The sequence below is a fragment of the Athene cunicularia genome (assembly GCF_003259725.1).
Source record: "Athene cunicularia isolate RWA chromosome 3 unlocalized genomic scaffold, athCun1 chr3_part1, whole genome shotgun sequence".
In the NCBI taxonomy this organism is placed as follows: domain Eukaryota; kingdom Metazoa; phylum Chordata; class Aves; order Strigiformes; family Strigidae; genus Athene; species Athene cunicularia.
In genome coordinates, this window is record NW_020799097.1 from 43388574 (window position 1) to 43416065 (window position 27492).

Here is a 27492-nt window from a genome sequence, read left to right on the forward strand (position 1 = left end):
GGGGGGGGTGATTAGTTTTTTAATAGAAGTGCCTTTTTTCTTTGGACAACTGTCTGAAATATGTTCCTTTAAGAACTTCCTACATGGTATGTATTTGCAATTTGTAAACACACTATGTCAAAGAATGATTTGATTCAGTGGTGAGGCAGCCAGCTATTTGCATGTCATGAGGTCTAAGGGAAACAAACTGACCCTCAGCCTTCCTCTATCCAGCCAAATTCTGATGGGACCCTCAAATAGCTCTGGCAAAGTGTTCTGTTTCTTTTGGACTTGATGAATGCTTGTTTCTGTGAAGACGTGTAATTATTTCTTCCTTTATTTTGCTGCACAAGTTACCAAGAGAAGCAGCTTAAAACCAAATGTGAGTATTGAGGCTCTTTTCCATTATTTCTTTATCTGATGATGTTTAAATGTGGTAGTATACAAGGTAACTAGTTTAACATTTTGAGCAAGTAAGCAGGAACTTTTTCAGACACAAAACTGCTAATTTGATAAGATGCAAAATTCTACATATATCAATTTTTTTTTCTTTTGTGTACCAAAAGAGATACCACACTTTTTTTTTTGATGCAATTGTTTTCATTTTAGTAATAGGCTCACTCATTAATTTGCAGGTAGATTGTTTGAGGCTTCCTTTGTAATGAGATGAGGATTAATTTTGTCAAAGAACAAGCCAACAGAAAAAGTATATGCTGTTTGCTGTGATATTTGAATCGCCATTTTTATTTCTTAGCAAGCTTTCATAGCTATTTGCTGTTGCAAGAAAACTTTCTAGATAGTGTCCTTTCTGATAAGGTAAGTCAGTTGTTTCTAACTAACTAACTAACAACTTCTAACTAACTAACTAACAACTTAGTCAGTTGTTTCTAACTAACAACTAATTTTAACACCTAGCATGGATTGTTCTCGCTTTTTTTTTTTTTTTTTTTTTTTTTTTTTTAATAAAACCAGTTTCCAAGCTGGTGTTCATAGCAATATTTTGGCTTGCTATAAAAATCAAGTATTATCTCCAGATTCTCTGTAAGACACTTGTTTTATCTTTTAGCTATCACATTTTCAGGATCATAATTTTGGTTTGGAATTTGAAGAGAAAGAGTATACCACTGCTTACTGAAATAGTGTGCCTATATTGCAGAATTGAAGAAGCGTGGATAACGAGGGAAATACTCCTTAAATTGAAGTCTGTGTATATTAATTGTACTGCTACCTGATTTCATGATAGCAGTTTTGATAATAAGTTTACAATTAAATTTTGACAAAACTACTGAATATAATTTCAATAATATGAATGTTTGAAACTGTATTTCTTTAACTGTCCCTGTTTTCAGAAGATCTGATTTTATATCTAGAGCTGGGCACAAAATCTCTTACATTTAGAAAACAGGTTTTGGATGCCTTTTTTTGTTTGTGTGTAATATTTTCACCCATATTTTTCTTCCGCTTCTGTGAATAGTTGACATTTCTAGAGTATTTTAGCAGAACAGGCTATAACAGTTTTAATATATTAACATTATAGCAGATTGCTGATGGTCTTGCCATGTCGTTTTATTAGTGTCACAAAAGTCACTTCAGTTCAAAGTTATGTAATTGGTAGAAACTTAAGATGGTATGCTAACCTTTGTAAGATTAGAACAATATGAAATCAGAAGCTGCCTGGAAGAGATTCTGATCAGTTGTGACCTGTGGTGTCTCCAGGTTACTGCAGGCAGACATATTTTATGAAGTGTATGTTTTTCGTGGACTTGGTAAGACATGTTCTGTGGACTATATACCAATAAGGCCAGCTTTCTTCATTTTTTTCCATATCTGAGTTTTATTTCTCAACAAACAAACAAAAAAGCCCATTTAGAATTACCTAACCATGCACAGACAGAAAGAAATGTGAAAATCGTAACCAGCATACTTCAAAATGTCAAGTGAAAAACAGAGGGTGAAATTCTGACCCTGTTCAAATGAGCAGTCCCCCTGTCAACTGAACAAGCTCTAGATGCTGTTCAGGCTTTTAGATCACCTGAGGAATAAAACTGACCTGCGATTTTCTGCACATTTCCCTGCCAGTTAAGGGTAAGATGATGTCTTATGACTATTTCTAGGATGCTCATAAAATTTAATGTTTTCCAGTTCAACTGTTCTGTTAAAAACTCTAGAGCCCCAAGTTTGGAAGTTGGCATGGCAAAATGCTGCCGATGCTCCACTTGCACTCCTGCAGCAGAATTCATTCTTCTGGGAACAGGGCGTGCAGCTCCACTGAGAAAGGAGTCTGTGAACTCCTTGTTTCGTACATTTGTATTTTCCTGTAAAATGTAAGAGGATGGTTTTATAGAAGTATGCAAGCATTACTCCAAAAACACTGATGTATTAAAAATAAGTTAATAAAATTCTATAGCAGAGGTACAGTGAGGGACAAGACTGTTACAAAGGCTAACTAATCTCCCTTGGTTGCCTCTATAATGATGGCTAATTTAAGTTTCAGCTGTGAATTGCCCTGGAGAGGAATTTATCTCTCTCTTAACTATAAAAAATGCCTTGCTCATTAGCCTCAGTAGGCTTAGGTTAGCTTTTGTGAATATCCCCATTCTTCTCTGATATTGTGCAGCATGTATCAGCTATCATCCCTTTTTGTTTCCCTTTCTTAGACTCAGAGTTTTCTTTGGTTCTACTTCATTCATGACAGTAGGTTACTTTTCTTCTCAGCCATGGTTACCTTTAAGTTTGAATTTTTCTAGATCTCTATAAGGGCTGATAAATTCTTGCACATCTCAGCATATTATTGATAACAGATCTGAACAGAGTTCCCTAGTTCATTTCTGGCCTCACTCTTAGATGCTTGATACGTCAGAAAAATACTCATTTTTCTGTAATGTGTCTGTGCACAGATAGCAGAATTGATAGAAGGAATGAACTAGTGAGAGCACGGCATAGTTGTTGACAGAGCACATACACAGGAGACCACAATTCAGTCTAGAGTGACCTCTAGCAAGTTGTTCTGTGCCTCAGTTCCCCATCTGTAAACCAGATTTGTTACACTGGAGAGTAAAAAATGACTTCAAACCCATGATATCCAAAACTGTCTGGAAACAACCCAAATTCACTGGAAAATCCTTCATAACTAGGAATTCTCTCAACCACTGTAGCCCTGAGAGGTCTGACACAAAACTGGAAAAAAATTCAACCCCAAACATTTTATGTAATGTGTAAGAAAAAAAACTCAGAGTAGTTAAGGACAATTGCAAAGTTCACAACTGGAATATTTTATTGCTTCAGCTAATATTAGAAGTGTTTTCTACTTCTAGCACTGGAGGTTGACCACCGACGAGCTTCGTAAAGTGCTTTTGCCTATCTGGGCCAGTGCCATGGACACAGCCTGATGAGCAGACCCATCTAATGGCAAAGGTGTAGCCACTGGCTTTGCTTCGTCCCATCCTCCAGGTTTGCTCTCTGACCTTGTGTGAGTCAGTTACTTTTTGCTTTGACAAGTATTAACCTTTTATGTAAACAAGTATCTCACAGCTGTGTTTTAGGATTACTTTATTATTGTTGTTAGAAAAGCATTCTGAAGCCTTTGAAAGGAAAGCTGTAAAATACTTCAGAGTGTTAGGTTATAATTCTATTTATCAGAAGCCCAGAAAAGTATTAGGTTGTGTATCTATTTATTGGGAACCCAATCTTCCTCGAGTGAGCTCTTCAAGTTTCAAATTCAGCCACATCATGATTCATTTATGTATTGTAACATGCAAAATTGTGGCATAATTAGAGTTCTGTGAGTCTGGGTTTCTATTTGCATGAAAAAAAAAAATGAAAAGATTAGAGGAAAAACTTTCATGCTGATCTAATTGTCAGTCTTTGTTTAGCTTGGTGCTTGAAAATTGAAGACATTGAAAAATATTTCAAATTGAAAACTCAAAACATTTTGGGGTATTTTAAAATACAGTAGCAGAATTCTTAATTACTTGCTTAGACTTTTTACTGAAAACATTTACTGAATTTAACAGAAATTAGCAAAAGAACTTGCATTAAGGAACAAATACAATTCAGTTTCTTCTGCTGCTTACCACTCTCCTCCTCCTCTGACTGACCTTATCCACCACAACTGGTCAGAGTTAAGGACTCTGAGCATCCTCCCATACTGAAACCGGTCAATTCCATTCTAGGTTTGCAAAGATGGTTGCTATGTGTCAGGCTTCACATCCTCACTTGAATAGACTTTATGAGTTTCAGTGGACTCATTGTTCCACAATACCCTTGAGTTAAATAGCATGTTTTCAAAATGTTCCTAAATGTTAGGAATTTCTTCATTCTTACCAAATTTCTTCCAGAATTCTAATACTTTACTGATGTTTTTTATTTCTCTGATACATATGTTGACTATCTTGGGTGTTCGCATAAGCTTTCCTTTAATCAAAATAGAGCAATCTTACAGTGGAACTAGCTTTTAGATAGCATGTATTTATGATTGTAGAAAGAAATCCACTCTGAAAGTCATAGTGCCAAAACCAAAAAAAGGACCTTTTCACGTGCCAGGACATTACAAAAATCCCAGCAGGGCAGTAACTGAAGGGTCAGTAACCTCACATCATAATAAAGACAGACAGAATACCATGGTCTGCTCATTGCAGGATCTAATTTTAAATCATAGCCACTTTTAGGAAGATAGACTATGTTAAAATAGAAAGATGTTTAATGTCTGACACAGAGATTTTAAGGCTTAAGGCAAATATTAGGATACCCAGTCATGTAATTGTTGAGCAGACCTAATACCCTGAGTAGGCAAAGCAGGTAAAGAAGGACATGAACAGAATCCAGGGCTGAGTCTCTCTAAGGACTGGTCGATGTGGCTGCTCACAGTACATGAGGACTGAAGTTAAAACAGAGTTGATGCCATGATATGCTCTACCTTATTTGACAGGACATTATCTACTCAACTACTCAAGGTTCAAGAGGTCTTCAATTAACTTTTTTTTTTTTTTTTTCCTGGTTAATGGATGATGCACAAAGCCATATATTTAAAGAAAAGAAAAAACAAAAACAGAAAACCAAAGCCAACTTTTTTTCTGTACTCATCCTAGTGACACTCCGTTATTTTTTCTCCCTGGTAGAGGACAAACAAGAAGCCAAAGACCTCTGTTTCCTGCCCTTTCTGCCATCAACTCCTCTCCTAAAGGGGTTCACTGACCTCAGAAGTCCTTTTGTCTCCTAGAACTGAGTTTTTACATTGTGAGTCATAGATCCTTTTGCTGTGTCAGAAAGAAATGTGCTGGTATACTATCAACAGTGAACACAGGACATGTAAAAGAATGTATTTACCTGAATATTTTATCTTTTTTTTCCCCGCCCTAGCCCAAAGACTAGCAGCCTGCCCTTAACGTACCTGCATGGTTAAACTAATAAGGTTTTCCAGCTTTACAGTGTGTTTAAAACAAATACAGTGCAGAAAATGAAGGGGAAAAGTCACTCTGCTATAATTCCACATCTTCAGTGAAGTATACACACAGCTGAATTGTACTAGTTTGTTACTGCAACCTTGGTGCAGGTGTTGAGAATTTGTAAATGAATTGTGCCTAGTGCTCTGGAATAGATATGAGGACACTCAACCCTAATGTGCAGAGTTAAAAATCTTATCCAGAAAATCTTAAATCACCTAGTTTGATATTTCTGAATAGAATGAAATTATTTGGCTACATTCATTTACATACATATGCAAGTATTCCTGGAGTCCTGTTCTAAGAGAAGCACCTTCACAAAGCATTAGCATTAAAGATGCTCATTAACACTTAGGGGGAAGTAGAAGTAAGTTAAATAATTCTGCTTAAGAACATCCACAGTGTAATTTCATGTTGATTGGTTGCTGTGTGCTTTCCTGGAAACCTTTCTTGCCCTCTGTCTCCATTATATTGTATAACCAGTTCATTGCTGTAAAAGCTGTAGAATACAAAGAGTATCTACCACATCTTTCAGGTTTTCTTCACTACACTGGAGTTTTAATGGTCTGTCCACCTAGCAGATGCAATATATGCATAAGTCTTTTAATAAGGCTGTGTTATTTTTGGATCCTTGTATTCCAAAGATTGTGCAATTGCAGAAGATCATTACTGCTAGATATCACAGCAATGCCTACTGTGTTAATTGTCGGCAAGAATGCAAAGTTCATAGGTAGTCCTTGCTTTGAGATCAGGCTGTTGCTAACTCTACTCAATGTTTCTGCCCATTCCTTCTCTCCTTGATCCTGCCTCTTGGGCCAGGATCCATCTTGAAGCCCATTTTCCCTTGGGAAGGTCCATGGGGGCACATCATGCAGTTCCTGTACACGAAGAGGAAACTGCCACAGCAATGGTCTCCCTAAACAGCTCACATAGAACGTGAAGAGAGGGTATATATACTACATTTGTAGTTGTCAACATTTCTTAGACTGTATACAGCAGTGGCTTCAGAAACTAGGATTTCTGTGAATGTAATAAGCAATCCAGGGCTTGTCTACAGAACCGTATCATCTCTGTTTTCAGTGAAAAGTTTGGTAGGAAGGTGGCAACCAAGACTGATGGAGCTCTGCAAGCAATAAAACTGGCCATTCATTGAGTCTACACATCTAAATACCTGGGAACAATAATAACTGATGTAGGGATCTTACATACCAATACTCTGTACATGCAGCCCTTGCTTCTCCTAAGCTGTAATGCCACCTAGCTCATGACAATCTTTTAACAGGGCTGAGATCAGAAATCTTTACATTTGCTTCATTTTGATAAAGTATAATATTTTTATTACAGAAGTGCTGCAGCTCAATTTATTTTTTTCCTCAGAAAACTAGGTCAGGTTGGCATAGTGCAATTGGGAGCGAAAAGGAGAAGGCTGTGCCACTGCAGCAGATGCTTTATTACCACTTGAGGGATTTATGTTTGGTTTTGGGGGAACAAGGTCTTTTTTTTTTTTTTTTTTTTTTTTTTTTTTTTTTTTAAATAGAGTAATGAAAATCCTTTCCAATTTTAGCTTGCTGCTAACATTGCTGCTGCTGCTGCTGATCTTATTGCTCATTTTATTTCTCAAAGCAGTGCTAAAGTAGGTCACAGGCTCTTAAAGAATCCAACTAGAAAAAGTTATACTGCATAGTCAGTTGTAGCTTTTTAGGTTTTTTAAAAGGATTTTAAGTCATGTGATGCACCCGTTCTCACAAGACAGAGTACTCTTTATCTGCCTTTCTGTCCCTGAAATAAAATGTAAGGATGAGGGAAATCCAGTCTCTGTAGTTGATGCATCTGCAAAGACAAGAAATGGCCTTGTTTTTACTAAGAACTTAAAGATTGCAGTCAACATCAGCATTGCCTACTGAAGCTCTGTTGCCTCTTGTTAGTGGCAAGCCTGTTTTGTTTCATGGCCTGTAAGCACTTCACTCCCTGCTGTACCACAGGCATCATCTCCTATTGCTATTGTTTTCCCCAGAAAAGCTTTCAGTCCCGAAGGCAGGCTTGTGTCATTTCCAGGTATATGTGTTCCTGCCCAGTGGTATTAGTGTATTGCTAAGATGCTGCTGTTTCCCTGGTGGACTTCTGCTCAGCTGTGCAGGCATTTTAACTTCTGTGCATTGTATAGAGGGGCATCAGGAGGCAAATGTTTGATGTGCAGATGCTGTTCTAGCAGATTGCTCAGAAGTGCTGCTCTGATTTGCACACTGGGCATGAATCACAGAATTGTCTAGGTTGGAAAAGATCTTGAAGATCATCCAGTCTAACCATTAACCTAACACTGACAGTTCCCAACTACACCATATTCCTCAGCGCTATGTCGACCCGACTCTTAAACACCTCCAGGGATGGGGACTCCACCACCTCCCTGGGCAGCCCATTCCAATGCCTAACAACCCATTCTGTAAAGTAATGCTTCATAATATCTACTCTAAACCTTCCCTGGCGCAATTTGAAGCCATTACCTCTCCATTGACTCACTGGTAAAAGCCTCAGATCAGGACTTCAGCATATGTCTTCATTTGTAACTTTTACTTAAGTACTTTTTGAAGTATTTTCCATAATTAAGGGTTTTTATGTGAGGGTGGAGGCAGGAAAGGCAACTGGAAAAAAACAAGCCGAAAGGGTAGTGGGGAAGACTTTGTATTCATTGCCAGAAATCAGCTGTGAAATCAGCTGTGACCTCAGTGATCCGTTGTCATCCTGACCAGTTCAGCCCCAAATATTTAATGTTTCTTTTTCAAAGACATTTAGTACTTCCTGGGTTGTAGGTTGATAGAAGGAAAACACATTAATATTTTCATGCAAGTAGAATACATTATTCTCTAGATTCCCGCCATTTTAATTGAAGAACCTGTAACTCCGTTTAAACGTCCTACCAAATTTCTTCCCTCAAAATGAGAACACTCTGATTCACATCTTTTTTTCCAAGAATAAAAGCTATAAAATTGTTTCTTCAAATTAAATTTTTAACTGTGGATCAAAAATTTAAGTTTTTACTAGAAATTTTTCTGCTGAGAATTTAAGATCTGTTTTAGACCAAATTTTTCAGTCAAATTTCACATTGCTGAATCCTACTTTTCTAAAACAAACACATTTTCAATGAAGTGGGGTTTTTAAATTCACAAATATTTTCTATTCAAATACATGAAAATTTTAAAAATAAAAGTGTTAAGGCATTTTGGATCAAGCTTTTTCTTCCAAAAATACCCTGATGAAATAACTTTTATATTAATTTTCAATGCTTATAAATGCTCAGATTTCAGAACATGAATTTAATTCTCTAAAAGGCATTAAGAAACTTTCGGCATGAGCAGGTTGTTGCCTAGCCATCTCTTGTACCTTCTTGTGAGGGCTGCTGTAGGGGGAAACCAATTCCAGTTCAGCCAGACCCAGTACACTGCTGAACTAAAAAAAAAAAAAAAAATATCAGTTATAGACATTTTCCCTTGCATAGTCTTTAAGTCATCACAGAATAATTTTCAGATCTGCTTTCCCTGCTGAGTCCTGGTAAGAAATGTATTTAATGTAGATGTCAGTGCCCCAAACTCTCCTTTATTTCTCATTGTTCTGCACAGGGCAGTGGCTGCGTGGTGAAGCAGAGCACTGCCTACACCCTTCTGAGCCAAGTCACTGAAATAGCCAAAGTTACTGCAGGCATCCAGACCTTTATATCTCTTCTGTAGCACGGTCTGTAACATTTAACAGCAGCTTAAAATTTAAAATGATCACTGAAGAAAAGTTTTGACTTGCACCATCCTGTAACAACAAAAATAACAAAATCTTTACTGTGGTAAACCAGATACTGCAGACAAGCTGGTAAGTCCTTTCCATCAAAAAGGACCCAGTTTTTGGGCAGTACTTATCTAAGTATCAGGATGGTTGACTAAGGACACATTGATTGTGTTTCACACTCAGTGACAACACAGAAAATAACATGCGTGTGTCTTAATTTTACACAGGACTGGGAATTGAGAATGTTGAAAGTGATTTATCCCTATGGAAATGCTGGATCTATGGAAACTGTTTTTTTTCTTTGACAGAAATTTTCTAAAATCACTAGTTTCCTTTGCTCTTTCCTCCTTAACCAAATTCATGCAATTCCACTGAATGTATTTCAATCGAGAAGGATTTAGAGACTATGTTTACCAGATTTGAAGTATCAGGAAACATTGAAATTATTTGTAAGGAAGAAAGTAATATGCTTTTTTAAAAACACTTTTTTATTATCTTTGAAAATATCTTTCAAAATCTCTGCTCCAAGGATATATGCAGCAAAGCTCTAAAGCATGCATTCAGCTTCAAGTATGTAAATATTACAGCTGAAAGCAATAGCATTTCTCACCCATTTAGACTATGCGCATCTCTAGTTAGGAACTCACAGTAAGTCATCTAGAGGAGACCTGTTTTGTTGTTATGGGAATGACCCCACTCCTGTTCAAATGCCTATAACAAAATACTGAGGTTTTGTGGACTCTTTCACCCCCTCTCTTATCGTTCAGCAGACTGGTTGAGGTGCATGGGATCTGTGGATATCATATAGTCCGACTGCCTGCTTAGGCAGGATTACCTAAAGCAGATTGCCCAGGGCTATGTCCATTCAGGTTTTGAATATCTCCAAGGATGGAGACTACACAGCCTCTCTGGGAAACCTGTGCCAGTGTTCAACCACTCTCACAGTGAAATGTTGGGGTTTTTTTCCCTGTTTAAATGGAATCATTTGTATTTCAGTTTGTGCCAACTACATTTTCTTCTTTCAGTGGGCACCACAGAGAGCGTGACTGCTTCTTCTTCATTCCTTCCCTACAGGTATTTGTACACAATGATAAGAACCTCTCTGAGTCTTCTCTCCTCCAGTCTGAATAGTCCCAGCTCTCTCAAACCTTTCCTCATAGGAGAGATGCTCCAGTCCCTTAGTCACCTTTATGGACCTTTATTGGACTCGTTACAGTACCTCCATACCTCTCTTGTACTAGGGAGCCCAGAATTCGACCCAGCACTCCAGATGTGTCTTGCTAGTGCTGAGCAGAGAGGAAGGATCACCTCCCTTGGCCTGCTGGCAATGCTCTTCCTAATGTCCTGCAGGATGCTGTTGGCCTTCTTATATGGAAGGGCATGTTGTTGGTGCATGTTCACCTTGGTGTCCTCCAGGACCCCCAGATCCTTCTCTGCAAGGCTGCTTTCCATCTGGTTGTCCCCCTGCATGTGCTGGTACCTGCAGTTATTCCTTGCTGAACTTCATGCAACTCCTCTCACCCCACTTCTCCAGGCTGGCGAGGTCCCTCAGGATGATGGCACACCCATCTGGTCTGTCAGCCACTCCTCTCAGTTTTGTGTCATCTGCCAGTTTGTTGTGGGTTGGAGATGTCACATCTCCAGGCCATTAATGAAAATGTTGAATGCTATTGGTTCCAACATCAACCCCTGGGGTATATCACTAATGACACTATTTTAAATTGTCTTCTTTAACTTTGTACCTAGAATTCACTAATGATTTCTCATCCACATCTTAAGCTCATGGATGCTTTGCTTTTGGAACTTGGACAGCTGAAGCTAATAATTTTAAAACTGTGTAAATGACTTGTGAGTATACAACTCACCAGCTAATTTGGGAATACTTTATCATATGGACCTTTTGTACCAGGTGCAATACTCAAACCTGTTTTATCATTGAATATAGAATATGACTAAGAATACTGCCAGAATTTTATATGAAAAGGTACAGCAATGCACAGCTGAAATATTTCATTGCTTCATTTGATTCTATAAATCTGAGAGTAGCAAGAAAAGAATGAGCCCCATAATGGACACAGGAGAAAATTCTGGCTCTATCAGACTACGTGAAAACCTGTAAAAAAATGTGGGTAAGAATGATTTCAGAAAAATGAAATAAATTATCTAAGTCATAGCATTAACCCTACTTTTTTTTTTTTTTTCATGTACTGCTGCTGGTGAAAATATTGATGACACGCAGGAATCTGAGCAGATTAAAAGGTTTTGTATTCCTAGGTAATAGCTTGGGAGAGACTTGAATCAATACCAAGCATTCCAAAGACAGTTTGTCTCTACTTAAACATGGAGCTGCATTACTGACCAGCAATACTGCTGATCAGCCAAGCTTGTTGTGTTTGGAATAATAGGGCCGTTTATTCTGGACTGGAATCTCTGGGCACCATTGTAGCACTTGTATTAAATGGTGAATTGCACTTCCTGACTCTCATATGTTGCTTAGTTAAAAAAAAAAAAAAAAAATCCAACAAATAATCGAGGTTTAGTTCTGTAGCCAGTTAGCAATTTTTCCTTTCCCTTCTTCCAAAAAAATCTGGCTTTCAGCTACTGCATTAAACACGCTTATTTCTGACCCCTAATTTCTCTGTACAGTGGGTTTACTGTGATGGTAATTCTTGAGCTCCACTAGCAAGGTTTACGGTAGAGGAAGAATATCCATTAGGAGAGATGCATAGAGAGCCATTAATTCGAATTTGCCAACTATATATTGTTCAGGCTGCTCTCAGTAGCAAGTACAAGTTGTACTGGACATGTTGAATGCCACTGGTGAAAGTTCTGTGGATTAATCAGTGATGAGTGGTGTCCCTCTGTATTGGGACCAGTACTGTTATAAAATCTTCATCAGTGACATAGACAGTGGGATTGAGTGCACCCTCAGTAAGTCTGCAAATGATACCAAGCTGAGTGGTGCAGTTGACATGCCTGAGGTAAGGGATGCCATCCAGAGGGACCTAGACAGGCTTGAGAAGTGGGCCCATATGAACCTCATGAAGTTCAACAAGGCCAAGGGCAAGGTCCTGCACATGGATTGGGGCAACCCTAGTATCAGTGCAGGCTGGAGGGATGAAGGGATTTTGACAGCCCTGCAGAGAAGGACTTGGGGGAACTGGTGGTTGAAAAACTGGACGTGAGCCAACAATGTGCACTCACAGCCCTGAAAGCCAACCATATCCTGGGCTGCATCAAGAGAATCATAACCAGCATGTCGAGGGAGGTAATTCTGCTCCTCTGGTCAGACCCCACCTGGAGTCCTGTGTTCAGCTCTGGGGTACTCAGCACAGGAAAGACATGGATCTGCTCAAGTGGGTCCAGAGGAAGCCGCAAAAATGATCAGAGGGATGGAACACCTCTCCTATGTGGAAAGGCTGAGAGAGTTGGGGTTGTTGAACATGAAGATGAGAGGGCTCTGAGGAGACCTTATTGTGGCCTTTCAGTACTTAAAGGGAGCTTATAAGAAGGATGGGGACAGACTTTTTAGTAGGGCCTGTAGCAATAGGACAAGAGGTAATGGTTTTAAACTGGAAGAGGGTCAATTCAGACTAGACATAAGGAAGAAATTCTTTACAACAAAGGTGTTGAAACACTGCAACAGATTGTCCAGAGAGGTGGTGGCTGCCCAATCCCTGGAAACACTGAAGGTCAGGTCGGATGGGCCTCTGAGCAACCTGGTCTAGTTGAAGATGTCCCTGCCCTTTGCAAGGGGGTTGGACTATATGACCTGCAAAGTTCCCTTCCAACCCAAATTATTCTATCATTGTATGGGTCTATAAATTAAAGAAAATACCTAGATTACCACAGAGGTAACGGTGCTAGACTATTCCAACCTCCTCTGTAGTTAGTAAAGAGAGTTTGAGGGGCATAGACTAGTCAGGTCTTTTCTGTAACAGCATTTCTATATGTCTGTACCACTGTGAATGCTTAGCTGACCTACTTTCACGGCTCTAATTTGTCCTAGGTTGAAGTTTAGGTAAGTAGTATATCATGCTGTACTGGAATAAAGGAAGAATTTAGATGACTACACCATTTGAGTTGGCATGCTATAAACAAAGCAGACAGCAATACCAGTTAAGGAGAAAATTACAGAATTCCTGAGATCTTCGATCCCCTAGTTAAGCCAGATGTCTTTTATGCTTGTGGTTGTGGGGTGTGTAAACATGGTACAATGCAGTATGGTGTGGTTACTAGATCAGCCTCTAGATGAGCTGCTTTGCTTAGACGGTCCATCAAAACCATGTCACTTGTGGACCTTGAATCAGTATAGTCAGACTGTTACATCACCATCCTGGTTGGAATCCATCCCGGCTACTTAAAGCAGAACTTCATCAGTGAGAGCTCTGTGCCTACTCAGATGCTTCCAGGACCTGAGTATTACTGTGCTGCACCACAGAGATAAAACAACTTGTTCAAAGTTAATGGCTGTGTCTCTGATTTCCTACAGACACTTGATTTGACTTGATCTGTAATATGTGTCCTGGTTCCTATTGCTTCTTGACCCATTTTTAGAAGAGTAAAAATTCTAGTACCCTTAAGCACTCAAGTATAACTTAAAGTTATCACTGGGAAACTTGCAGTTACTCTAAGGGAGGGAAGAGACAGCAAGAGTATTGCTAGTGTTTTGAAAATATATCATACATTTATCTTATGGTTTGGGTTTTTTTGAGGTGTCAGGACTTTTAATAACAGATTAAAACCTCTGGGAGGTAGCAGGCATCCAGAAAAATCAAGAAACATTGTTAGAAACTTGTTTATAAAAAAATGATATTGTTAGAAACTTTTCCTTATAATGGCTTATAATTAGATTTATAATGCAGTTATAACCTTGAGTCACTAATGTATTTTGCAAATGTATGTGATGAATTGTTCAGCAGCTCTCACACAAAAAAAAAAAAAAAAAAAAAAAAAAAAAAAAAAAAAAAAAAAATGAAGTCAGCAAATTCATGCAAATAAGCAAAACCATATTCCAAGATAAAAGCATGTACTTGACTGAAAATAATCTAGTGTCTGGGGTGGCTTACAGGAGTGTCCCTCTCATAATAGATCAATTTGTTTTTCTTATCCTTCAGTGTTGTTGCAATGATTTATTTTGCCATCATTTTTCTTTCCTTGTGCCTCTAACAAAACCTTATTCCAATCATTATATGTTCTTAAACAAAACAAAGATTCATTTCAGTGGCAGTCTTATTCCACTTGGAAAACAGTCCATTAGAATTACCATGAAGAAAAAGATAAATCATTTTTACATGCATGTTTAGATCTGCATGCATATATATATATATTCCCATCTAAGTCGTATTAATGTTTCTGAGCTTTTTATACAACATAAGGGAGATTACCATACATTTATAGAAATTGTCAAGATAAATTATTAAGAGATATATTAACATTGTGATTGTGCTTTTTAGCTCAAGTGAAAAAACAAATATTCCTTTCCTGATGGTTCCACATTTATCAGGTTTCACAGCTTCACAACCATTTTCTTAGAGCTTTCTTTACTGGAAGTCTTCTAGTGCTCTGCAATTTGTAGGAAACCATTTGACTCTACAGAAAGTCCCTCTCCTAATTTGTTGAGGTTAAATTCTATCTTAATCTGCTGGAACAGCAGGCAGACTAGCCAACTCTGTTGTTTTATATTCATCTGCTTCATAATTCATACCATGACACTGCTGTATTCTTGAATCTGACCCCAGGGACTCCAATTGCAATATCCTCACATCCTTGGCAACATCTCTCTGCACCCCCTTGGACTATGCTAACACTACAGATGATATCATGTATCCGTGCCTACTAGATACATAAAAACCAACAGTATTTAGCTTTGCTCCAGTTTAAATAACAAAACCCTCTTTTCCCAAGGAATTAAGACATTGCAGTCTTTCCCTGTGCCTAGGACACGAGTTAGCAGCTGGAATGCTAGAGTCAGCGTTTCATTCCATGTGAGTGAATAGCATCAGACCTCCAGAGATTTCTTAACTGACCTTCAAAACACAAAGTCTAGCTTCCAGCAAACTTAAAGTAAACATATTTCTCTAGAGATTAGGATCAAAGCACAAGAAAAACATTCTACTTAACTATGTGGTGCTCCTACCATTACTTATTTATTGGAGCAAGGGTAAGTGGTTCTGGAGGAGACGAGATTCACTTATTTTGTTTCATTGTCTAATGGTAAAAGTAGTTCACAAAGGTTATCCAGACCTTTGCCAAGAGATTTTCAAAAATCATCATTCTTTTTCATACCACGGCTGCTTCATTCCCAAATATGGTGTTATATCATCGTGGTCAAACTCTGAAGACTTTCTCGGGCAACTTGAGAATTTTACTAGAGGAGCAACTCAAGGACACCCCCAGGCTTTGACTCTGGTCTTGGGGGTAGTCTTTTAATGTTCTCAAGAAACCACTGGCATCTGTAAAACAAGAGTAATGGCACTTTGCTCCCATATCCATATAGGTTTTTAGAAGAATTACACTACAAATTCAGAAGCTCTGAGGCATTACAACAGCAGATCTTGTTTGTGCACATAACCTGGGCTTCCTGGAACTGACTGGCTTCCTAGGGAAAAACAAAAATAATAATCAAGAGAATAACTTTTTAAAGAAAATTGAGGGGTATGCAGAGATTTTGATGACTTAGAAGCCTATTGCCATTCATTAGAATGTAAAAACAGAGATGTATCTGCAGATATCTGAAGCTATTTGTTGGTGATCTTTATGCAACAAAAAAACCCCATAAGTTCTTCATTCATGACCTGTTAGAATTTTGCTATTTCCTCTTTTAGGCTGAGATCGAACTGTGTTGGGAAGCTGAGGTACTGATTCAGCAGGGAGGAGATCAGAAAGGTGGTTCACTCAGGGTCATCCTCAGAGGCAATTCATAACTCTAATTCCCACAAAAAAAAAGGAATGAAAATTCCTCTGAAATCCAATTGCAAGCCTGTCATATGACCTTGAATGCAGAGCCCAGTTAACCACAAACATTCCTTGATTGTTTCCCTAGCCACCAGTTCATACTGCTTCTTCAATACTGAAGAAAATGAGCAAAACTTAACTTTGATTTTGCTGATGGCTATGTAGTGATTGTTCACTAAATGCACTGTGTTGTCACTGGATTTTATGTCATGTTGTGTAAACATACAAGCTGTTGTATGTTATTTTCTCATATACATGGGTCCATTTGTTTCACATACAGATCTCTATTTGATCTTAAGGAAATGGAAACCCAGATTCAAGCCCTGTTATGGTATTATTCCACATAAAATACATCACATATTTTTAAGCAAGCATGTTTCCCAGTGATCTGAGTTACAGATTATTTGATTTCCTTACTACGCCCTGTCTTGGCTAGCACAAAGATTTAGGGCAGTCAGAAATACAGTAAATCAACTCAACTCAAAAGATTTTCAATTTACAGGAACAACAAGTTTTCCATAGCTTGTGCCAAATGATCAAGTCATTACCTTCTGTCTGAAATTAGCATTATAGCCTCTCTCCCTGCCCCCTTTCCACTGTCTTACTACTATCCCTCCAAGAATAGATCAACAAATGCTTGACCTTATGCACTGGTGCCAGTAGAAACCTGCAGTAATTGTTCCTTCTCATAGTTCAAACAATCATTTTTGATTACGTCTCACAAAGCAGAAACACAGAAAAAGATTAAATGCCTTTTTAAAACCATTGGTTTAAGACAGGCAGTGACTGTATAAAAGCAAGTATGAGGGAGTAACTCTAAATGGACTAAATGTAAACTAGTCCATTTGTGATGGTTAAGCACTCCCTCGAACCTTGTTCTTCATATGCTTTCTTCCCTACTCTCAGGCTTTGCATCTGGAAACTAATTTGCACTGTTATTCAAAGTGCAAAGATTTCAGCTTCCCAAAGTCACTGATATGTAAATATTTTAGTAGACCTTCTCCAGTCGTTCTCAAATCCTCTGTAATTTATGATTGCTGGTGCTGGCTGCAGCTACACTCGACGAGTTTAATGAAGAGTGCAATCCAATGAGTCCAGCAGATGTTTCTGGATTTATTTCACTGGGAACTTTCTGGATTCTTCTTCCTTCATTCCCAGAAATGAAGACCCAATTTTAGCAAAGCACTGATGATCCAATCAGCAACAAGAAGACTGAAATAAGTCTTGATCTCCACAATCCTTAAAATGTTCGGTATTGCAGATCTATAAGCAGCTGAGGTTTGGATGCTTATCCAAGCCTCTTTAGCCTGGAAAACTGAAGGATGGGAAACTCATACAATTGGCTCTCAATAGATTTGTGGTATTTCCTGCACTTGTCTGGCACAGAAATATAATCTGTTTTACAGTATTTTGGCACTGCCAGCATGGAACCTGGCAGTAAAGACATATTTAAGCAAAGAAAATTATTTCCAATAACAGCAAGAGAAACTTTCTTTGAGCTATAATTTTGAGTTATGATTTATCTTATTTATGTTTATATTTTGCTCTTTTTCTATCCAAGGGCATTTATGTCACCTACATTGCCACCAAATGTTAGCAGCACACCTGGGATTATGCAAATAACAGCCATAGAGTTTGGAATCCCTGTTCTTCCTTCTGTTGGGTCAGGTAGAGGTGGGGGTATTTTGAAAAGGAAGGAAAGAGCAGAAAGGCAAGAATGGCAAGAGAAAGCCAAGAACACACTGTAAAGTGCTTGCCACTTCTTTTTGGCCTTTTGACTCCACAGCTGGTTTAATTTTTGAACTATTGCTTCTATCTCCATTTCCTGATTTCTGAATAAACCATGCCTCATAATCCAGTACATAATGCTCATAATTCCAGTAGTTGAACGTAGAGAATGTGAAGATGGCTTCATTTTCAGGTATCTGACCTATCAGTGTAAATACCATCAGATTAAGCTGAAGCAACCTTCTTGCTCCCCACTATGTAAGTAACACAATACACAGTATTCATTGTTAAAGACTTCTATTTTATTATGGAACAGCTCAGCATTAGAAGTCTAGAGCACTGCAAATGACCACAAAACTTCTGTCTTAACTTTCACAGGTAAAGCAGCATTACTTCTTATCTGAGCAGGCAAACAGTCATCCATGAATTGCATGAATTTTCCATCTTTCCAGATCACATGGAGAACCCCACCAGAATGACCAGCAACCACACAGACTGTCATTACTGCCTGCAGTCTCTTCGTGGAAGGAAATATGCATTAAGAGAAGAAAACGCTTATTGTGTTACATGTTATGAGAGCCTATTTGCCAACCCCTGTGAAGAGTGCAAGAAACCTATTGAGTGTGATTCCAAGGTAAAGATTTCTCTTTCACTTCTTGTTCTTTGCTAAATTATACACAAATCCTATTTCTTTTATGGCAGATTCTATATCCAACCCTCTGCATATCCTTGTACTGGTGAAGAGACTTAAGCATAGCCATGTAAATCCACACGCAACAGAGACAAACAGTGCTATTTTCCCAGAATAGGAAAGTTCTGGTGCCAAAGATTAGGAAATTTGCACATACATTTACCTCAAACATGCATTGATGCTGTATCGTCTGTGTGGATGACAACGAGACTCCATCCTTCACTTCTAGTTGTTCACTGGCTGCAGAGTGCACAGTGCTTGAGGGATGGTAGGGTGCTGGTGTAATTCAGTGGATCAGGTTGAATTACACTTTGGAATTTCTGAGAGGTGTCTATTGAAAAATATATTTTGAGTATTGCATAAATTACTTTTACTATAGGTGTCAACATGCAGATGCTAACCTGAAAAGTAACCATGTTTATAATTTTTATGTTATTCCCTCTGTCTTTTGAAAATTACGTATATATTAATTTTGAAATTATGTATATTTTAATTTTAACTTAATTCCATGCTTACCTTGTTCATCTCAGAGATGGCATGTTAGTGGCAGTGTTTCTGAACTTGGCTTCCCTTTCACCTCTCCAATTTTTCAGAATGTTAATTAGTAATATGAGTCCCTCTATGGTCTTTGACAGGGTTTCCAGTACTCCATACTTCAATTTAAAGTCTGTACACTTGACTTTGAATTTTAAGTTCAGATGAAACCTATCAAAATGCCTTTGTTTTGCCAAGTTCAGTTCGTAGTTTTCACCTTTCCCCATGCTTGCTTTGCCTACGTTCTTTTGAAATAAAAGGTCAGCAAGTTATTAAAATAAGCCTCTAGAGAGGCATCCCTGGCCAAAGCACTTAATGGTTTTCAAAGCACATTGTCTGAGTACAGCTCAGTACTGTAGAGGAATCATCCAAGGAAAATGCTGATGTGGATGAAGGCACCTCTCAAACTCTCATCAGCACTTTTCAACAGCAAACTTGTACACGTAGCACCAGTCAGGGTGACCTGGGGAACATGTTCTCTGAGCTCACGAATTTCACTTTTAAAATTGAAAATTAACTAAGTGGCAGGACTACCTATGTCAAAGATCATTAAGAAAAAGTCATGTCTTTGGACCGAATGAAAGGAAAAATAGAGAAAGAAGCAATAGTAACAAGAAAGGAGTGCAACAAGCCAGTGTCAGTTAGAAAAGTGACCCACAGAGATCAACAGCTGGTTGTCCCACCTCTGCCATGGTGCTACAGGTTGGCTCTTTCCTCTGCTTCTTACCCAGTCTTTGCCTCGGGCTGCTCTGGGGTGATAGCCTACTTTCTAGAGGGTCCACAGTGGTAACTAAAGCAAATTAAAGTGGTAGGTGCTCAGCACCTCCTGAAATGAAGCATGGTATTTATTTCATTTTTAGCCCTTAAAAGGGTGGGGATCTGACAAAGAAGAAAAATGAGATTGGATTTGTGCCATTTTGTGCTTCTTACTTATAAAGAAGACCTGGAAGGGTCTGGTTTATTATTTAAGGTGGAGACCTTTTCTGGAAGTGCATTTTTCCCTTGTTTTTTTAACCTTGGAAAAATAAAATGTGCTGTTCACTCTCTTTACTGAATTTTTAGGTGAGGTCTCATGCATATACTGTTAGCTGTTTCATCCCCTAAGCCTGCCAAGTCTTAAACAAACATTTTTCTCCCAAGTTTTTAGGAGGAGTTATATTAGGTGTAAACATAAACAATGTTTATTTTAATAATCTTCCTAAGAATCATTTTGCTCTCAATGAGATTTTAATTGTTTGTTTTCTGCAATAATGTGATCTTTCTTTAGCGTTATGTAGTGTCAGCTGGAATAAAAAGTAGTTACATTAAAAAATACATGAGATTCATTTCAGCGTCCACAGAGAATGCACTTCTTCTCAGGTGGCCTGCACACATTAAAAATGTTGATCATTGTATCCCCTTGAAGGCCAACTATAATATATAAAATTATTCTTCTAATAAAAACATATCTCTCACGTTACATAAAGATGATTGCCTGTGCCAAAGCAGCTCCAAATGGCCTCTGCAAGAGATCTACAAAATATACCAGTACAGTGACGTATATCACCTCCGAGCACACCTCCCGCTAGATGCACATGTCATCACTTCAAGTCACCGTTCCAATGCTCTCCATTTTTCACTTTATTTCTGGGAGGAGCTGAGGGATAAAAGCACTATAAAGAGATTTCTCCAATAACATGGACTTACTTTCTCCAAGGATCTGGCCTACAAAGGCCGCCACTGGCATGAGGGGTGCTTCAAGTGTGCCAAATGCAGTCGCTCACTGGTGGAGAAACCATTTGCTGCCAAGGACGAGGTCTTGCTGTGTACTGAATGCTACTCCGATGAATATTCATCTAAGTGTTTCCACTGTCAGAAGACCATTATGCCTGGTAAGACTTCAGTGAAAAATTGAACTATATTTTTAATTATAACCACAGCCTTGAATAGCCAAGCTACAAGGTCCTTGACTTTCAGGACAACTTTCAGATGACTACTTCTCCTTCGTGTGTAGAACCCTCCCAGCAGTGAAGAGAAGGCAGGCAGATCCCTCTGGTCTAGCACCAACAGGGCTTATGAATCCTTATAAAGAATATTAGAGTTCAAAATAGGGTTAAATGTGTTGTTAAATGTGTTCTTGTTGAGTCCCTGATTCTGTTGCATTCTTAGGAAGCATGACCCACTGTGGGTGTAGGTAGACAAACAGGGCTATATCGTTAGCAGGACTTCCAGATTAGACAAGACATCTGTATTTTTGTCTGTCACATTGACCAGAACTTGAGGTCATGTTCTTGATATCATTTCTTTCAGTCAGAAATATTTTCTGTTTTCTGTGTTCAAATCATTATCAACACTTTTGCTAAAAAGAATACAAGTACATTGGTGTTTACAATAGGTTTACTTCCTGCTATTAGCAACCTTAAAAATTCTGCACTTTCCACTAAACAGCTTCTCAGCTTTTGCGAATGAGAAGGACATCATCTAGGCCTTTCATTGACACCGGTAAGGCTCATACAACAGAGAAATTGCCCAAAAACTGACTCTGCAGAGGCATCTAAGAGAAGCCACAGTATGTGGCAAAATGAAGCAGCTTCTTAGGAAAATGGGTCCCGAACTTCTGGAAGAGTGAACTACTCTCAATGTTTGAATGTTTTTACAGATTACATGTATAACTCAAAATAACAGCTGCAAACTATCTGCCATGGCCTCATGACTACTAGTTTGGGAATCTTCGGCCAAGGGTATCAGGAAATTTTGCAGTGACATAGGAATTTTATTTTTCAGTAGATCTTAACACCAAACAATAATGTCTGGGCTGTGCAGAATTATTGTCTTAGTATAAATGCTAGGTTACTGATGTTGTGGTTCAACCTGCAACACTGCTTTGTATTTTTAGAGTTTATTTTCTTCTTATTACAGGTAAAAGCTGTAGAAATAAATGCTGTGGCAATATAGTTGTGTTCAGTTTAAGGATGGTATCTTGCTTAACTTTTATATAGTTTAAAAATATGTTGTCTAATAGGCATGCCTTACTAAACGTGATGAGAATAGTACTGAAATAGACTCAGGATTGCATTATTATCCTCTGGATATCCACCGTGCAGATTTTGTCTCAGAGTCTAGCAGACTAAATCCTTGCAGCAAGTGCTGAGGGTAAGAGTAACACTGCAAATAGAAAACTGCAGTGGCATGGGAATTCCAACCAGTTTCTAAATCACTGACTTCTTAGTTATCAGCTTGCTACCTCTGAGTTGAGAAGACCCAGTAAGCAAAGACAATGAAGTCAGCCTTCTGATCACTAGGAGGAAGCTGCAAAGCTTTTATATTTAAATACAACCAGTAGTTTCTCTCCACTAACCTCACACTCCAGGAAACAGGTATTGCAGGATTAATCAGTTATATCAGCGATCCTCTTCTTCATGTGGAACGGATGGTAATGCACCTGGCACCTCTTTTTGCAGTCTGATGCTACCAGCAGGGGAGGATGGTGGAGAGTCACTGCAAAAATCATTCTCAGATATACATGCACACCTTAGACTTATACATCTACATTAAGGTGTACAGGGCACCTGTACACAGAGCTAATCCAAAACTCCTCTGGCAGACATTTAACTGAGTGTCTTTCTGTCTTTATGCTGTATCAAAAGCATCTAGTAAGCATGATGAAAAGAACCATTGATCTAGGTCAGAAATTATGAGCAGTGTAGTGCGCTTTATCACAGAAAAGATATTTACTTTTAAAAACTTGACAGCTTAATCTGAATAAGATAATTAATTCATTTATAAGTGAAGAAGCCTTAATTTAAGAAAGACAAAAGCAAGACATTAATAAATGTATTAAACATCAAATCAATCTTTAATTTATAAAAGTGCTGTGTACCTGAACATCATCACTGAGTTGGCTGGTCTGAGAGAAAATCTGAGCAACTGAAGCCTATCACAGAGAAGTAACCTTAAAAGATTCATATAAGGACGGACTCTAAAAATCACAGTTTAGTCAATTTAGAACATCTTTTGCCAAGCGATCAAATGGTGCTGAATGTGTTCTTGAAATTTTCAAGTAGATACTTAGAAACTGTTAAATTGAGGATAATTGCTTTCTTGGGTAATCCAATACTGAGATAGAAGATTAAAAACAAGAGTATTCCCGAGGTTTAAAAATTGATGTTAGAAGGCTGTATCTGGGGGGATTGTTCACTCTGGGTTTTTGCAGGTTCCCGTAAAATGGAATTCAAGGGAAGTTCCTGGCATGAATCCTGTTTTGTTTGCCAGTATTGCCGGCAGCCATTGGGAACTAAACCACTGATCACCAAAGACAACGAGAATTACTGTGTGCCCTGTTTTGAGAAGCAATTTGCTCACCATTGCTACTCTTGCAAAAAGGTAATGGAACACACAATGAAAAAATTGTTCTAATGAGGCAGTATTGCTCATGGGAAGGGGCTGGATCATGTAAAATGTCTGGTGAACTAAGAGTAAGAACAGGGTCTTCCTTTTGGCATCAGTCACTGGAAAGACAGCTATGACAGTGTCTGCTCTCACCTCTAGTTAATATGAATCTAAGCCCGGCTATATTTTAAATAAACTTATTGACCAAAACAAGTACTTTGGGTTTCTTTTGTTATTATGATTTGTGACAAAGGTTGAATTTTTCACTGGAAGTTACTTAAAACCCTTCTTTCCTGACAATCTCTTGTTTTGCCTTGATAAACATGCCTCCCTTTCCAACATTTTCCAGATATATTCACATGCATAATAAGCCACCTAAGCTTCAGACAAAGCATTCACAGTCCTGCCTGTTTTTTTTTCTTGAAATCTATCAGGCAACAAGCAGATTAAGTAATATTCAGTTATGATAATACTAGTTAAGAGTCCCAGTGTTTCAATAGATGACACTTAACCTGTCAGTGCCAGAAAGCTTAATTTCAAATTAATTTTTCCTTCTTCCTCCAAATACAAATAAATTAATTCATCCCTCCTCAGTTTCTCATGTTTTAAAATTGTCTCTGGTTGACAAAACACACAAAGTATTTCACTACTCTAATGTGATACTGTTCTCTAGGGAAATGTTTTAAGTTGCTTTTTTATGGCAGGATTTAACTTATTCTTTCCTACCTGTACCATTCTGGAAGTTGTTGGGTTTTTTTCACTTCATCAAATAATTTATAATTTCTGTGGTTATTTAATGTTTATCTGTAAACCTCTACTTTTAACAAAAGCTTTTATTTTAAGAAAAATCTGCTGCCTGTTTTTTTCTTCAGTAGTTAAACTTTAGAAAGTTCTCTAGTAGAGGCATTGCACTTAGCAGCACTTATGTGAAATCAGGATTTGCTTCTTAAAAATTCTAGAAATGCAAAATGTTTCCACTACGTAATAGCTAAACCAATTTTACTACTTAAACTTGCGTGAGTTCCCATAAATAAGAACTAAGCCCAAAGAGATTAAATTGCCAAACTGGAGTCCTGAATAAGCAAATGAGAGTTAGAAGTAGCCCAATACTGGAATGCTAAGGGGATTGGGAACTATTTAAATTTTTTTATTGCCTGACATCACTCAGTATATTTCTTTATTTCCCTGAAACTGTATTCACCAGGGAAATTTGATGATGCCACTAATTTTACTTAAGTGTCTCCAACTTTTTATGCTCCTGTTCTAACTGCATGCATTCATTCATTCATTCATTCACTGGCATGCATGTGACTTGACAGTAGAAATACTATCTTACAGCTCATCTGTATCTCTACAGAAATTTCTTTGTACAGTCTTTCACAACTTCTGTGAAACCAGCTCTTTACCAAAGCCCTAGAGCAACTAGAAATTTCCCTAATCAGAAATAAGCAATGGAGGGCTGTGAGAGTTGCAGGGAATGAGAAGTTTGACGACACTGATAAACACCATTTTTAATTCTCTGACAGTCTAGATCTCATTTCTGTCTCACTTCTGTTTCTTTATTTTCTTCCTACTTAAAATATTATTTCAGTTGTGAGAGAAAAATGCAATTTCCAGTTGGAGATTAGCCATAATCTCAGCATGAGTTCTCTCATCCACTGTCAATCACTGAGAATTGCTCTTCTGAGACCATGCCTGATGGTCTCAGCCTTTATCCTCATGCATAATAGAAAAATTTCCTAAAATAACCTGTTTTTTACAAACCATGAGATTATCATATGATAGACAATTGAGAATAACAAACCAGTGGCATGTTCAGCTCAACTAGAGTTAGTCAAATTGATATTCCACATGAAAAAGAGTTGATGACACCACACTCTGTTCTGTTGTGCATAGAGGAAGAGAGAAAACAATTAGAAGGACTTCTGAAGGAAGTTTCATTGCTCTGTTTCATTTTTTGTCAATACATTAGGTAATAACTTCTGGGGGAGTGACCTACCATGACCAGCCTTGGCATAAAGAATGCTTTGTGTGTGCTGGGTGTAAAACCCAACTGTCTGGACAAAGATTTATTTCCAAAGATGAGGATCCATACTGTGTAGACTGTTTCAGCAAATTGTATGCTAAGAAGTGTGCTGCTTGCAAGAAACCTATTACAGGTGAGTCTCATATTCTAGATGGGACTAGACACCGATGAATCATCAGTCTCCTCTCAAAAGAAACCTTTAGAAAAACATTATTAAAAGTAGTCCCATCATAATGAAAGACTGAAGGAGTTAACTCCTAGAGAGACATTCTCTCCATCACATGTAACGTATCTTGCTAGGACATATGTTCCCTAACTACTGAGGAGTTGTTTTATGTGACGAAAGGAGTTCCTCCGTTGTTTGATTTAGTGTTTTCTGCACTAAAATTAATCCTTAAGAATATAAGGAAAGGCACTTTCTGGCTCTTCCCAGAACATTACACACAAGTCCCTTGTGTCTGTAATGTCTTCAGCTTTGTTTTTAAATGCAAATGTAATCAAACTGGACATGAATTAACTGCCTGCTGGTAAGGCACAGCTGTCAAATTAGAAAGCTTGCCAAATGCAGCAAAACTCTATCGCATCCATCCTTGTATGCTTAGATGATTTATAATTAGACATATATGTCACTAGTCTATGGTAGCTGAAGTTTTCTGAGAGCATTTTCTTGTGTTCTGCACTCTACTTCTATGTGTGGACTCAAGTCTTGCAAAGTACTGGCCGCTTGCTGCAGGTGCATGCAGCATATGTAAGTGGGCAAAGAAAATGATGAATACCCAAAAGAGCATGATTTTACAAAAAAAAACAAACAAAACAAACAAAAAAAAAAATCCAAACCAACCTCCAAACGTCAAAGCCCTCCAATATTTTATTTCAGATACTCACACTAAGAACATCGTAATCTGGTAATTTCCAAAAGACTGCATCTTGAAGAAACATAGGTGGAAATAACTAAATTTCACTCAGTGTTATAAGAAACTATACATATCAACACACTGAAAATAATTTTCATGAGAGTTTGTTGGGAAGATCAGCAAACCTGAATGGGCATTCTGATAAACTCATTCTGTTCATAATAGGATATGAAAACAAGCAACTTGTGGCTTTGCTTAAAATATTTTTCACTGTATTTAACTTTTAAGGTTTTTTTTTACCTCAGGATACTTCAGACTATGGATTTTTGTTCATTTGTTTGTTTTCTATGTGAATGACAACCGGATCACACGTCAGAAAACAATCTGTTGCGTTTCTGGACGATGTCCAGAGAAAAAATGGATTCACATTCTTTCTCATAATCTCTTTCAGCTCTCGGAGGTGCCAAATTTATCTCATTTGAAGAGCGCCAGTGGCATGGGGAATGCTTTAACTGTGTGAAATGCTCTGTCTCGCTGGTGGGCCAGGGATTCCTCACTCGGCAGGATGATGTTCTTTGTCATGAATGTGGCTTTGCTTCATAGCTCAGTGGAGAGCTGTACAGCTGCATTATTCTTGCTCTGTAACAATGTGCTTCATTACTCTGCAGTAAGAGAACCATATAAAAGGTATAACAGTTATTTAGTCATTCAAGTAACTTTTCAACAGCAGTTTAATTCTATCATACTTCTCAACTGCTTGTAGAAAAATTTAATCAGCCCCATACTGGTTAGGAAAATAATGCAGAAAAGATTCTTATACATTTAAAATCTGACTATAGTATGTTTCTCCTTGTAACACACTGCACTCTGCTGTTAGAAGCTTAAAAATTTACACTTCATCTCCCATGAACCAAGGAGGATTGTGAAAAGTCTGTATGGTGTATAACTAATGATGAGGCATTAGCACTGCTTCACTGATGCACACCTTGCTGTGGAGAGCTGGGTACATGCATTTTTCTATTGGATCATAATATTGATGAGAACTAACTGTAAATATCAACTTCCTCCATACTTTTGGCAAAAATGGTGCTGACAAAGCAGGCAGAAAGTGTGTGTGTGGGGGGAGGTGGGGGGGTGTGGGGG

At 38.1% G+C, this 27492-nt stretch overlaps 1 protein-coding gene across 3 annotated transcripts; it reads left to right on the forward strand.

Moving 5' to 3' along the window:
• The first annotated feature begins 77 nt into the window (after positions 1–77).
• FHL5 (four and a half LIM domains 5) lies at positions 78–27108 on the forward strand. 3 transcript variants are annotated; one of them, XM_026846255.1, is made up of 7 exons: positions 78–361; positions 3294–3429; positions 18329–18510; positions 20798–20972; positions 23294–23463; positions 25442–25628; positions 26801–27108. In XM_026846255.1, the coding sequence occupies exons 3-7, from the start codon at positions 18334–18336 to the stop codon at positions 26950–26952; spliced, it is 861 nt and encodes a 286-aa protein (XP_026702056.1). In that variant the 5' UTR covers positions 78–361; positions 3294–3429; positions 18329–18333; the 3' UTR covers positions 26953–27108. The 3 variants fall into 3 exon arrangements, with proteins under 3 accessions (XP_026702056.1, XP_026702054.1, XP_026702055.1); XM_026846253.1 differs by lacking the exon at positions 3294–3429 and adding an exon at positions 10970–11039 and having other exon boundaries at positions 79–361; XM_026846254.1 differs by lacking the exon at positions 3294–3429 and having other exon boundaries at positions 79–361.
• Positions 27109–27492: the final 384 nt, after the last annotated feature.